This window comes from Vulpes vulpes, chromosome 1 (assembly GCF_048418805.1).
Source record: "Vulpes vulpes isolate BD-2025 chromosome 1, VulVul3, whole genome shotgun sequence".
In the NCBI taxonomy this organism is placed as follows: domain Eukaryota; kingdom Metazoa; phylum Chordata; class Mammalia; order Carnivora; family Canidae; genus Vulpes; species Vulpes vulpes.
The window spans coordinates 81,358,592-81,372,940 of NC_132780.1; the positions used below are offsets into that span (position 1 = coordinate 81,358,592).

General features: G+C 36.2%; 1 protein-coding gene and 1 pseudogene across 1 annotated transcript in view; one reads left to right on the forward strand and one right to left on the reverse strand.

Annotated features, from left to right (window-relative positions):
* PPIL4 (peptidylprolyl isomerase like 4) overlaps nucleotides 1-14,349 on the forward strand; it is a 47,411-nt gene that overhangs the window by 9,207 nt on the left and 23,855 nt on the right. Inside the window, exons 6-9 of the mRNA XM_025997985.2 lie at nucleotides 839-935; nucleotides 1,683-1,799; nucleotides 10,500-10,624; nucleotides 12,906-12,972. Coding sequence (XP_025853770.2) covers nucleotides 839-935; nucleotides 1,683-1,799; nucleotides 10,500-10,624; nucleotides 12,906-12,972 — 406 coding nt within the window. The remainder of the gene's footprint in view (nucleotides 1-838; nucleotides 936-1,682; nucleotides 1,800-10,499; nucleotides 10,625-12,905; nucleotides 12,973-14,349) is intronic.
* On the reverse strand, nucleotides 2,527-5,542 carry LOC140593754 (large ribosomal subunit protein eL29 pseudogene; annotated as a pseudogene).

Genomic DNA, 14,349 nt, shown 5'->3' on the forward strand with positions numbered 1-14,349 from the left:
GCATAGGACTGGTTTTTGGATAATTCCAAAATGTGAATTAATACAAAACTATATGAATCCATAAAGTAAAAAAGACTTTTTGTATTTTTATACTTGTGCTAATTATTTATAATTTCTTCTGTTGGGAAGAATTATTAATCTTTAATTTAGTTTTTAAAAATGTATATTATTGAGAAATTTGGTAAAAGTACTAAGATTTAGACAAACTAATATTAGATTTATTAAAGTAATACAGAGGGCAGCCCCGGTGGTGCAGTGGTTTAGCGCCGCCTGCAGCCTGGGTATGATCCTGGAGACCCTGGATCAAGTCCCATGTCAGGCTCTCTGCATGGAGCCTGCTTCTCCCTCTGCCTGTGTCTCTGCCTCTCTCTCTCTCTCTGTGTCTCTATGAATAAATAAATTTTAAAAAATCTTTAAAAAAATAAAATAAAGTAATACAGAGTAGTAAATTTTTTTTTTAAGATTTTATTTATTTATTCATGAGAGACACACAGAGAGGCAGAGACATACACAGAGGGAGAAACAGGTTCCTCAAGGGGAGCTTGATATGGGACTTGATCCCAGGATCCCTGGAATCATAATTTGAGCCCAAGGCAGATGGTCAACCATTGAGCCATGCAGGTGCCCCCAGAGTAATGAATCTGATATCAAACAATGAAAAACAGTAATATTAACTGTGAAAGAACACTCTAGTAATATATACTGGTGCATTAAAATTTAAGTGCCTATGATTTTTGGACATTAGAGATACTTGAGACATTTGTTATCTTTATAAAAAGTAAAACACAGATTCTGAAATAATGTAAGTGTAACCTTTGACTTGAATTTATTTTGTAAGGATAAATCATACAGTGATTTTAGATGATCCGTTTGATGACCCTCCTGATTTATTAATTCCTGATCGATCACCAGAACCTACGAGGGAACAGCTAGATGTAAGTAGAGTCCTCTTGTGATTATACATGCATATTAATGCTTTGCATAGATTTTGCTTTTTAGTCTATTAAAACTTATTTCTTCAGAATGACTATCTTTCTTGATCAATTCTTCTAGGACAAGTTTAAAATTCTTTTTCCCTTCCATAAAGATAACTCAAATTTCTAGCTGTCTTTTCATTTCCCTAATTTCCGTTCTTCAACTTCTGTTCCACTAGAGGAGCCTTAGCTCTGGAAGCTTATATAAATACCTTGTGAAAATGTTTTTCTTGTCTCCTAACTCTAGGAGTATAGCTTTAAAGCTCAGTTAAACTAACATCTTGTAAGGGAGGTTTTCAACTGGGAACACTTTGGAACCATGCTAGAACCCAGAAATTTTTGTAGAATAATGCAGACTTTTCCCTCAGATTTTTTTAAGGTATAAGTTTCTGTTTATGAAGCTTTCTCAAAGCTAAATTGGTCTTTATAGTTGGGATTTGGTGCTTAATTGTTAAGATCATTTCTTTTCTGCATTCAGCAGTAAGTTGGATACCAGATAGCTTCTTTATAATGTATATTTTGTTTTAACAATAAATTAGAAGCTTTGTCTAGCTCGCTCATATTATTAAATTAATTTATATCAATCTTCAGAGGCTTGTTTCAGTTTCTAACACATTTGATGGAGCTAAGGATAAATCATCATGTCTCCCATGTTTCTCAGATTTTTCAGTTCTTTTACTATATGTTTAAGTAACTTCTGCCTTACAGAGTGGTCGAATAGGAGCAGATGAAGAAATTGATGATTTCAAAGGAAGATCAGCTGAAGAAGTAGAAGAAATAAAGGCAGAAAAAGAGGCCAAAACTCAAGCCATTCTATTAGAAATGGTAAGATGATTATCTTTGTTAAAATAATGTTCTGCATTTTATTTAATATATAACTCATTGTGAGTTTATTTTTGGATTTTTTTATCTTTAAGATAGGGAGAGGGCAGGGCTAGGGAAGGAGAGGGAGAGAGAGTCTCAAGTAGGTTACACACTCAGCACAGCCCTATGTATTCTCACAACCCTGTGATCATGACCTGAGCCAAAATTAAGAGTTGGATGCTCATCCGACTGAGCCACCCAAACACCCCTATTTAGGCTCTTTGTTAGTCAAAATATTAAAAATTTAGCAAAGAGTTTTTTTCTAGATTAAATTTTATGTGACATGATACATGAAGGTAAACAAATTTGGTTCCATAATCAATATAGTGCCAAGTGCCTTTTTAAAAATGAACAGTGGATATACAATTTACAAATACTCATGTATATGTATTCATATATTCATTTTTTTAAAACTTTATTTTATTTTTAAGATTTTATTTATTAATGAAAGACAGAGAGAGAGAAAGAGAGAGGCAGAGACACACGTAGAGGGAGAAGCAGGCTCCATGGAGGAAGCCTGACATGGGACTCAATCCTGGGTCTCAAGGATCAGGCCCTGGGCTAGAGGCAGTGCTAAACTGCTGAGCCACCTGGACTGCCCTCATTTCATTTTTGAAGAGTGTTTATTTGACCAAATTTTATATATATTAAAGAATAATTCATTTTATAACTCAAGCACTGAGGTTATTACAGGATACAAGGAACCTGGGTTGAAATTGAACACTCTAAAATATACTCCTTTGTATCACTAACAGTGTGAAGTCATTTGAAGTTCTTCAGTACTGATTAATTGATCTACTAGACATTTTTTCCATTTGTTATTTTTTTGTGGAATAGGCATACCTATTACACAGTAGATCAATAAATATTTGAAAGGATAATTCTGTTTTTATTATTACCATTGCTTTATATAGTAGAGCTTTCAGAAAGATTCTGTTTCAAAATTCATATTCACATCACCAGGCTGAAGGAACAAATGTTAAAGACTATAATTCAAGAAAATTTTATTGAATTGAAAAAATTTGAAAATATACATTTTAACGAGCACACTGTGTCTGAGACTATTGGCCTAGAACAGCCAACAGGATGGCAAATTTTAAGAAAATTACTGATCTTAAAAGAAAATCTTTTGAGCAACTGGTTAATAAGAGTAAGTGACTTAAAAGGGAAATAATATTAGATTATCATCAGAGTTTTAACACCAAAAGTGTAGGCAGTTTATGCCAGAAAGATGTTGGGTTAACATAACTAAGCCTTTTATTTTCTGATAATTTCAAATTTATGAGAAAGTTATAAAAAATAGCATAGAGAACTTCTCTATACCTTTTACTCAGATTCACCACTTTTTTTTTTTTTTGTAAAGAGAGGGAAGGAGGAGGGGGAGAGGCAGAGGGAGGAGACAGAATCTTAAAGCAGGTTCCATGTCCAGTGTGGAGCCTGACATGGAGCTCAGTCTCATGACCCTGAGATCATGACCTGAGCTGAAATTAAGAGTCCTAATGCTTAACTAACAGAACCAGCTAGGTGCACCAAGCAAGATTCATCAGTTTTTAACATTTTTGCCAATTCTGCTTGATGATTCATTCTCTCTTTCCCTCTCTCTTTGAATATATATGCACAAACACATATTATTTTTTCTGGACCATTTGAAAATAAGTCATAAGCATCATTCCTTTTACCTCTTACATCAGTGTGCGTTTCTGAATAGCAACAGTATCATCATACATATTTATAATACAGTTACCAAAATGAGGAAATTTAAAATTGAAATTATAACCCATATTTCAATTTTGTCAGTTATTTCAGTAATCTCTTTTATAGCTTTTCCCATTCAGGCTAGAATCCAGCTCATGATCAATCATCTGTTGAATTTAGTTATCATGTTTCTTCTACCTCTGGAAGAATTCCTTAACTTATCTTTATTTTTCATGTTATTAACATTTTTTGAGGAATATAGGTCATCTGTTTTTTAGAATATTCTTCAACTTAGATTTATCTACTGTTGCCTTGTGATTAGATTCAGATTATGCACACAACCAGAATACTACATAAATGACCTTCTCAGATGTTATATTTGTAGGTGTACAATATCCATCTGCCCTTTGCTGGAAAGTATTCATTTTGATTACTTGATCAAGGTAATCCACTACCTGGTGTCTCCATTGCATACTTGTTTTCCTCTTCTAACTAGTAACAATCTGTAGCATTTGAGACCTTTCAAATATCTTGTTCCTTATCAAACCACCCCTGTGGATTTCTTTTTTTTTTTTAAGCCATTAAAATGTATTTAAAAGTAACAAACAGAAAAAAAAATAAAAGTAACAAACTGTATCACACACTTAGGTTTATTTTTATTTTTTTATTTTTATTACACACTTAGGTTTAAAAGTGTTCTCTCAGGTTTTTTGTATTGGTTTTTTTTTTGTTGTTGTTGTTTCTGTTTTTGTTTTGTTTTAAGGAAACCAGTCTTCGAAGTTATTTTGTTGAGTATAGCTATTTCTCACGTTTCTTTTTGTTTCTCTCTGGTTCATCACTGTCCATGTTTGGAGTATCCATCAGAATGCTTATTCCTGGAATCTGTGGTTCTACCAGGGACATTCGGATTTTCTGATGCTGGCGATTTGATGAGTTTAGCATGATTTTCAGTTTAACTTTATCAAATATATGGAACACTGTATCCTCTGTTTTGAGGGAAGGTTCCTCATCATCCTAAATAAGCTTTGGCTTTGGTTTGTCCTTTTCTTCAAAAAAGACTGTACCTTCTAAACCATACTTTGGAATTAACACCACAATAGCATTCTTTCTTAGAATACAGGCTTCTTCACTTACTATTCCTTTGCTTTTGAAAAACAACTGGGTATGAAAGGACACTGATGCACGTTGGGCATACTGAGCCATTTTGTGCCAGAAATTGAGATTTTTACATAAATCTGCAAGCTTGTGTTTGTTTGTCAACTCCGGATAAGTACAGTCAGCCCCAATAGCCACAGCCAACAACCAATGGATGATGTCTGCATATGTTGGCCTTGGACTTTGGCCGGCAGAGCCTGAGACCTTTGGCAATGAGGGTATGAGCACGAGTTTCCCGAGTTTGGAGTGAGTGATGTAGGCAAGTCGATTGAGCTTCCGGCTGCCACCCTTTGGGATCTTGGGCTTAACCTCCTTGGGCTTGACAAGGGCCTTGATAGCCTCGGCACGCGCAGTCATGGCCTTGACATTGTTGGCCTGCATCTTCTTCAGGCCCTTCTTGTTGTGCTTCTTGGCAAAGCGCATGTTCCTCAGGAACTTGGGGTCTACCCCCTTAAGAGATTCATATCTTTGTGACCGGGGTTTCTTGATGCCATTTCTGTGCCATTTTTGTGACTGGTTGTGCGTGGTGTGGTTCTTGGACTTGGCCATGTCTGCACTAACGCCCGCTGCTCTCCAAGCGCCTTGGACCAGAAGAGAAAAAGAGTCCCCTATGGATTTCTTAGCTCTTCATGATTCTTGCCTGAACCAGTCTTAACTCTGATGGGTGCAAAATGGTAATTTTCTAACTCCATTACTCCTTTCATATTGTCAGCCTGCCTTCTATTATAAGGAATGGCCTTCCTATCTTTTTATTATATGTTCATTTTTAGTATGGACTCATGATTTCCTTTTTTTGTTTTAATTTTAGTAAATAGGCTTTATTTTTTAGAGCTGTTTTAGGTTTATAAAAAAAAAAAAAATGGAACACCAAGTACAGAGAATTCCTGTGTACCTCCATCCTCCTCCCCAACAGTTTCTCTTCTTAATATCTTGCATTAGTGAGGTACAGTTTGTGAGTCACATTGATATATTATTATTATTAAGTAAAATCTATAATTTACATTAGGTTTTTACTCTTTGTGTTGTACATTCTGTGGTTTTGAGAAATGTATGATAACAAATACCTACTATTATAATATAGAGAATAGTTTCACTGCCCTAAAAATCCTCTGTGCTTTGCATATTCATACCTCCTTGTCCCCAACCTCTGGCAACCACTGATCTTTTTTACTATCTACATAGTTGTCCATTTTCCAGAATGTCATATTGTTGGATTTTTACAGTATATATCCTTTTGAGATTGGCTTCTTCCACTTAGCCATATGCATTTAATTTCTTCCATGTCTTCTTGTAGCTTGATAGCTCATTTCCTTTGATCATAAAATTATATTCCATTGTTTGGACATACCATAGTTTGTTTATCCATTCACCTATTAAAACATGTCTTGATTGCTTCCAAGTTTTGGCAAGTATAGTCATACTTGCTAAAAACATTTGTGTGCAGATTCTTATATAGGTAGAAGTTTTTAACTCATTTGGGTAAATACCTAAAGGTGCAATTACTGGAATTTATGGTAAGATTATATCTTTTTTTTTTTTTTAAGATTTTACTTATTTATTAATGAGAGACACACAGAGAGAGAGAGAGAGAGAGAGAGCGGCAGAGACACAGGCAGAGGGAGAAGCAGGCTCCATGAAGAGAGCCTGACGTGGGACTCGATCCCTGGTCTCCAGGGTCAGGCCCTGGGCTGAGGGTGGCGCTAAACCACTGAGCCACCTGGGCTGCCCTATATTTATCTTTGTAAGAAACTGCCAAGCTGTCTTCCAAACTGGCTGTCCATTTTGCCATTCCCACCAGTAATGATTGAGAGTTCCTATTGCTCAACATTCTTGTCAGCATTTTGTATTGTCAAGGTTTTGGATTTCATCCATTCTAATAGGTGATCCTGTGTTGTTTTGATTCTCCATATTAACAAGTTTCATCTTTTGTTTTATTTATTTAAGTAGTCCCTACACCCGACACAGGGTTTTACTTGTACTCACTACCCTGAGATCAAGAGTCACATGTTCCTCCAACTGAGCCAGCTGGGCACCACCTCCCCATGTTTTTGAAGTAAGCTCTATGCGCAGCCATGGGGCTTAAACTCACAACCCTGAGATCAAGAGTCACATGCTCTACCAGCTGAGCCAGTCAGGTGCCCCTCTATCCTCTATTTTTATTTTAAAATCTTTATTACTATTTCTTTTAAGTAGGCTTCATGTCCAGCGTGGAGCCCAGTGTGGGGCTTGAACTCATGACCCTGAGATCAAGACCTGAGCTGAGATCAAGAGTCCAACATTTAACCAATAGAGCCACCCAGGCACCCCTGTCTTCTATTTTAAAAAACAAAACTGGGACGCCTGGGTGGCTCAGTGGTTCAGCATCTGCCTTCGGCCCAGGGTGTGATCCTGGTGGCTGGGATCAAGTCCTGTATTGGGCTCCCTGCGAGGAGCCTGCTTCTCCCTCTTGTGTCTCTGTCTCTGTGTTTCTCATGAATAAATAAATAAAATCTTTTTTTTTTTTTTAATAAATAAAATCTTTAAAAAAAATCTTTAAAACAGAAGAATATCTTAACTCAGAGGGTTAGAAAGGCTTTAAAAAAAATAAAAAACTGAAAACCAAACCAAAAGAAATCAGTTCCTTTTCCTTTGTGTCTAATAGAGTAAGTCAACTAGTATTTTGCAGTGTTAGTTTTGAACTTGATAGTTGTTATGAATATTTAAATTTCCTTATAGTATTTCATTGTTATTTTAAATTTTTAAAAAGATTTTATTTTTAGTAATCTCTTCACCCAGTGTGGGGCTCAAACTTAGACTTCTACTCTAAGATCAAGAGTCACATGCCCCACTGAGTGAGGCTCCCCAATGTATTGTCCTCCCACCCCCACTGCCGCCCCATAGAATTTTAAAGTTACCTTTGATTAAGTAGTGTGGCAAATTCTTTTTTTTTTTTTTTAAGATTTTTATTTATTTATTCATGAGAGACAGAGAGAGGCAGAGACATAGGCAGAGGGAGAAACAGGCTCCATGCAGGGAGCCTGATGTGGGGCTTGATTCTGAAACTCCAGGATCATGCCCTGGGCCAAAGGCAGATCCTCACTGCTGAGCCACCCAGGCATCCCAGGAATCTTTTTCTTTTTTTCTTTTTAAGAGTTTATTTATTTATTCATGAGAGACACACACCCACAGAGAGAGAGAGAGAGAGAGAGAGACGGAGACACAGGCAGAGGGAGAAGCAGGCTCCATGCAAGGAGCCTGACATGAGACTCAATCCTGGGTCTCCAGGATCACACCCTGGGCAGCAGGTGGCGCTAAACTGCTGCGCCACGGAGGCTGTCACGAATTCTTTTTTTATCTTAACCTTTTTTTTTTTCCATTTGTGTTTCCTTCAGATGTGGTATTGTAGGTGCTTTTCAGGATTTTTACTGATTTGTTCTTCCCCCTTACATACTGTGATATTGCTTATTGGACATAGATTATTGTCTTAAAAATTTTTTTTAAAGTAAACTTTATGCCTAATGTGGGACTTGAACTCATGACTCTGAGATCAAGGGTTGTATGCTCTACTGACTGAGCGAGACAGGCACCCCAGACAGGCACCCCAGATTATTGTCTTTTAATAGGCTTCAGAAACACTGAACAGATATAACTGGCTCTGTTGCTTATTACTATTTCTGATTTTCAAAAAAAAGTTTTAAGTATGTTTATCCAAGAGGAAACACTTAACATAATAATGTTATCAGAAATTATCTCTCAGGATTTTTGGATATATGTATAAAGGATTATTGTTTTCTTATCTCAAGGTCCACGGGAAATACAGTTTTCCCATAGAGAAACCAATTCCATCATCATGGTTTTCTCCCATAGTCATCCTCACTTGTTCTTCAGTAGAAAGTGGGATGTCCTTCTCAGTGCAGTAGTTGTCCATGAAGTTTACTTCAGTTTGGTCAGTAGATGATAGTGAGGGTGAGGGTTAAAAGCTAGAAACATTGTCCAGGAATTGTTGCTCTTTCATATTGAACAACAATGTGGAAAGAATAGGACATTTCTTTTTTTTTTTTTTATTAAAGATTATATTTATTTATTCATGATAGAGAGAGAGCCAGAGGCACAGGCAGAGGGAGAAGCAGGCTCCATGCAAGAAGCCTGATATGGGGATCCCTGGATGGTGCAGTGGTTTGGCGCCTGCCTTTGGCTCAGGGTGCGATCCTGGAGACCCGGGATCGAATGCCACATCGGGCTCCCGGTGCATGGAGCCTGCTTCTACCTCTGCCTGTGTCTCTGCCTCTCTCTCTCTCTCTGTGACTATCATTAAAAAAAAAAAAAAAAAAAAAGATATGGGGGCAGCCCTGGTGGCGCAGCGGTTTAGCACCGCCTGCAGCTCAGGGTGTGATCCTGGAGACCCTGGATCGAGTCCCATGTCAGGCTCCCTGCATGGAGCCTGCTTCTCCCTCTGCCTGTCTCTGCCTCTCTTTCTCTCTCTCTCTCTCTCTCTCTCTCTCTGTGTCTGCGCTAAACCGCCAAGCCACCCAGGGATCCCCAGAATAGGACATTTCTAATGCAGAAGGCTAGAGTCAGTGTGATATGTTTTTCAAAAGTTTAAAAACAGGCAAAACTAAGCTATATTACTTGGGGAATCATACTTATGTGGGAAAACTGAAGAGATAGGGGCATGACCAAAAAGGAAAACTAAAAAGCAGGATATTTGATATTCTGTTGAGAAAGGTAGAGTCATGGGATTAGAGGACATTTTAGTTCTTAACCTAGTTGTTGGTGTCATGGGTACTTTTTATTTTCATGCTTCATAACTTAGGTATACTTTATATAAATTATTTTTTAGTATATCACATACTTGAAAAAAGAGAAAGAGGAGATAGAATTGGGACTTTGAAGCCAGGTAGATCTGTGTTTCAAACCCCAACTCTGTTGCTTACTATTGTGTGGCCTTAAGTTAGTGTTCTTGAATTTTACTTTATCCATTTTTTAATTTTAATTTTAATTTTTTATTTATTTGTTTTTTAAAAGATTTTATTTTTTTATTCATGAGAGACACAGAGAGAGAGAGAGAGGCAGAGACACAAGCAGAGGGAGAAGCAGGCTCCATGCAGGACTCGATCTCGGGTCTCCAGGATCACGCCCTGGGCTGAAGGTGGCGCTAAACCACTGAGCCACCTGGGCTACCCCTATTCATTTTTTTAAAAATTTATTCATTTGTTATTGTTTCTTTTTAAAAAATATTTTATTTAAATTAAGTTTGTCAACATTCAGTACACCACCCAGGGCTCATCTCATCATATGCCCTCCTTATTGCCCATCACTCAGTTACCCTATCCCCCTCACCCACCTCCCCTTCTGCAACCCTTTGTTTGTTTCCCAGAGTTAGGAGTCTCATGGTTTGTCTTCCTCTTAATTTTTTTCCCCACTCAGTTTCCTTACTTTCTCTTTTAGTCCTTTTCACTATTTCTTATATTCTACATATGAGTGAAAGCATATGATAATTGTCTTTCTCTGACTGACTTATTTCACTATCATAATATACTTTATTCATTTTTAAAATGGAAACCACACAGTTGTTTTAAGAATTGGTTAGTAGTATATATAAAGTGGCAAGCATGGCGTTCACACAAAGACTCAGACAAGTATTAGCTATTAATATTACTACCAGGAACATTGTAATTTCAAATTTTGAAATCTTAGGTTTCTTTTCCTAAGCTTGTAGTTTCTAATGTAAATTCAGTTGTTTAGGGAAATCAGTACTTTGAGCTTAGATAGGGTATTTAGAGTAGAGCCAACAAAGGAATTGATTTAAATTTTTGTTTACTTATAATTTAGGTTGGAGACCTACCTGATGCAGATATTAAACCTCCAGAAAACGTGCTATTTGTGTGTAAATTGAATCCAGTGACTACTGATGAAGATCTGGAGATAATATTCTCAAGATTTGGGCCAATAAGAAGGTAATCTTTAGAATTAATGAAAGATTTTAGAAAAACTGGATATTGGTAGTTTTCTAACAACATTTTTTGATGGATCTGTGAACTCTAGAATTTTGTAGTGGTTAATTTACAGGTGAGTCTTTTGTACAGTAGGGAAGAAAAATATGTATTTATTTTATGTGTGTGTATGTAGATACAAATACATATATATATAGACACACATAATTGAATGATTCTCCCACTTCCAACACACACATTTTTGCTCTAAAACAGGAAGTGAGTAGAACAGTTTAAGTCTAGTTCTTAGAGTATTCTCAATAATCTTTAATATTTAAAATATTGATCTCATTTAAGTTCTTCCTAGAGTTACCAGCAATCTATGTCAAAATTAATTTGAATCTAAATCTTCCCAAATTTTTCTTTTGCTACTAATGCTCATTTCCCCTGTATTGTTAATGTAAAAGTCTATGAAGCTAGTATTTCTGTGAGAAAGGGGAATATTCTTGAGGAAGGTCAATTACATAGTTGACGCTTGAATGACACAGGTTTGAACTGCACTTACTTACACACAGATTTCTTTTGATAAATACGGTATAATGCTATCAATGTATATTCTTTATTCGTTTTTTTTAAAAAAGATTTTATTTATTTATTCATGAGAGACGCAGAGAGAGGCAGAGATATAGACAGAGGGAGAAGCAGGCTCCATGCAGGGAGCCAGATGTGGGACCCGATCCCGGGACTCCATGATCACGCCCTGGGCCAAAGGAAGGTGCACAACCACAGAGCCACCCAGGCATCCCAAGGATTTTATTTACATATTAGAGCAAGCACAAACAGAAGAGCAGAAAGGAGAGGGAGAAGTAGGCTCCTTACTGAGCAGGGCATATGATGCTGGGCTTGATCCTAAGACCCTGAGATCATGACCTGAGCTGAAGTGAGACACTGAACGAACTGAACCATCCAGGCACCCCATATTTTTGTTTGTTTTGTTTTATTTAAGTAATCTCTATATCTGACATGGGGCTTTAACTCAACAACTTCAAGATCAAGAATTGTGTGCTTTTCCAACTATCCAGCTAGGTACCCCTTTTCTTTATTGTCTTCTTAGCATTTTGTTTTCTCTAGCACATATTATTGTAGGAACACAGAATATAATACATATACAAAATATGTGTTAATTGACTGTATTATTAAGTTAAATTTGGGGGGAGTCAAAAGTTATATGCTTATTTTTTACTGCATTGGGGTCAGGATGCCTAATCCATAATGCTGTTCAATGGTCAGCTGTAATTGATTAAAAAGTATTGTTTTATGTTTAGAATTTCCTTTTAGCTTCTTTTTTTTTCTAATCCTGTGAAATCATTCTTTATTCTTCCTGTTGACAGAAAAATCTTTCTATAAATGGCTACTCAGTTTTATTCTTCTACCCCTTATAGTATATCATATTTATAAAAAACACTCCTGTATTGCTGCTTTTTATTTTTGAATTTTAGACATTACTAATGACTTCCTGCTCAGGAAATTGAGGATTTACCTTTATTCTTACCTTCCCATCTTTATTGTCCCCTCCTTCTACTTTGTGTTGTAGTTTTGGTTAGATATTATTCCTTCCATATTTACATTTTAATGTATGTAAATGTTATAACAGCTGACCCATATACCATAATGTGATCACTTTTCCTTTCTCTCACATTATTTTCCTGTTCATCTCATGTTTTTAAAATGAGACTTATATGTGAGGAAATGGACAAGCCACATGGTTTCAACTCCTATGTTATTGGCCCTTTTACGTGATTGTCAAGATAGATTAGTTCTATATAACAGCTGTACCAAGGGGGTTAAATTTAAGCTTGGTTTATATTAACATTCTAAAACTACAAAGCATGAATTTATTAAATGTGTATATATGTATAAATGTACATACATTATTCTACAATAACATTTGATTTTCTGTAATTTATCTACATTTGGACCAGAAGTGAATTATGACTTAAAGAATATTTTAGCAGTAGTTTTCTTTTGGCACAGAAAGATAAATATTTTTATCTTCTACTTTCTTCACTGCATTAGAAATTTAGGACTGTAGGCCAAGATTGGGCATTTAGGGTAGAACTTGGATAATTTCATTACTACACTGGGGAACTATTTCTTTTTTAATTGTTATTGAAGAAATGTAGAGGAATATAGTTCCACGAGTTTAACTTTGATTTTTAATAACTGGTTTGTTTTGTTCTTCACTTTTGAAGAGGAAGAATGCATACTTTTTCTTGAAAGTCACTTTTTCCAAACTTTCTTTCAGTTGTGAAGTTATTCGAGATTGGAAGACAGGAGAATCCCTCTGTTATGCTTTTATCGAATTTGAAAAGGTAGGTCATAATATACATTTTTCAAATTTATATTTATTTTGTTCCTATATAGTGTTAAAATGTGAAAAATTATAGAACTCTCTAGTCTCTAAAATGAGAAAATTAGTTTACCCTTTCTCTAGGCACCCAAGAAAAATAATTTTATTACATTCAAATAGAAGATAATTTCAACATCTGTTAGTGTTAATATATGTACCTTAACTTTAGGTTCAGATGCAGTCTGAGTTAATGTATTTTTTAAAGATTTATTTATTTATTTATTTATTTATTTATTTATTTATTTATTTTTTCATTTGTTTTTATTGAAGTTCAATTTGCTAACATAGAATACCCAGTGTCCTTCCCATGAAGTGCCTTCCTCAGTGCCTGTCACCCAGTTACCCCAAGCCCCCACCCACCTCCCCTTCCACAACCCTTTGTTTGTTTCCCAGAGTTAGAAGTCTCTCATGGTTTGTCTCCCTTTCTAATTTTTCCCACTCAGTTCCCCTCCTTTCCCTTATGATCCCTTTTACTATTTCTTATATTCCCCATATGAGTGAAACTGTATGATGATTGTCCTTCTCCAGTTGACTTATTTCACTCAGCATAATACCATCCAGTTCCATCCACGTCAAAGCAAATGGTGGGTATTCGTCCTTCCTGATGCCTGAGTAATATTCCATTGTGTATATATACACCACATTTTTATCCATTGATCTGTCTAAGGACGTTGTGGCTCCTTCCACAGTTTGGCTATTGTGGACATTGCTGCTATAAACATTGGGGTGCAAGTGTCCTGTCGTTTCACTACATCTGTATCTTTGGGGTAAATACGCAGTAGTGCAATTGCTGGGTCGAAGGGTAGCTCTATTTTTAACTTTTTGAAGAACCTCCACACTATTTTCCAGAGCGGCTGTATCATTTTTAAAGTTTTGGTAGAGTCCTTCACATTTTATAAATAATTTTTCAGCATTGTTTATGTAGATTTATACTTGAATAATAGAGAAATGGACTGGGTGTAAAATTGTAGATACTAACCTGAGCTTTGTCACTGACTAGCTGTTGTATGATATTTAGCAGTTTGTTTAGAACTCTTATTTCTAGGTATTACTCTCCTTATAAATAGAAGGTGAAAATTGGATTAGGGATGCCTGGGTGGCTCAGCACTTGAGCATCTGTCTTTGGCTCAGGGTGTGATCCCATTGTCCGGGATTGAGTCCTGCGTTGGGTTCCTTGTGGGGAGCCTGCTTCTCCCTGTGCCTTTGTCTCTGCCTCTCTCTCTCTCTCTCTCTTTTTCTCTTTCTCTTTCTCTCATGAATGAATACATTTAAAAAAATCTTTAAACAAAAGAAAATTGGATTAGATGGTATCTTCTAGATTTTTTTTAAAGGTTTTTTA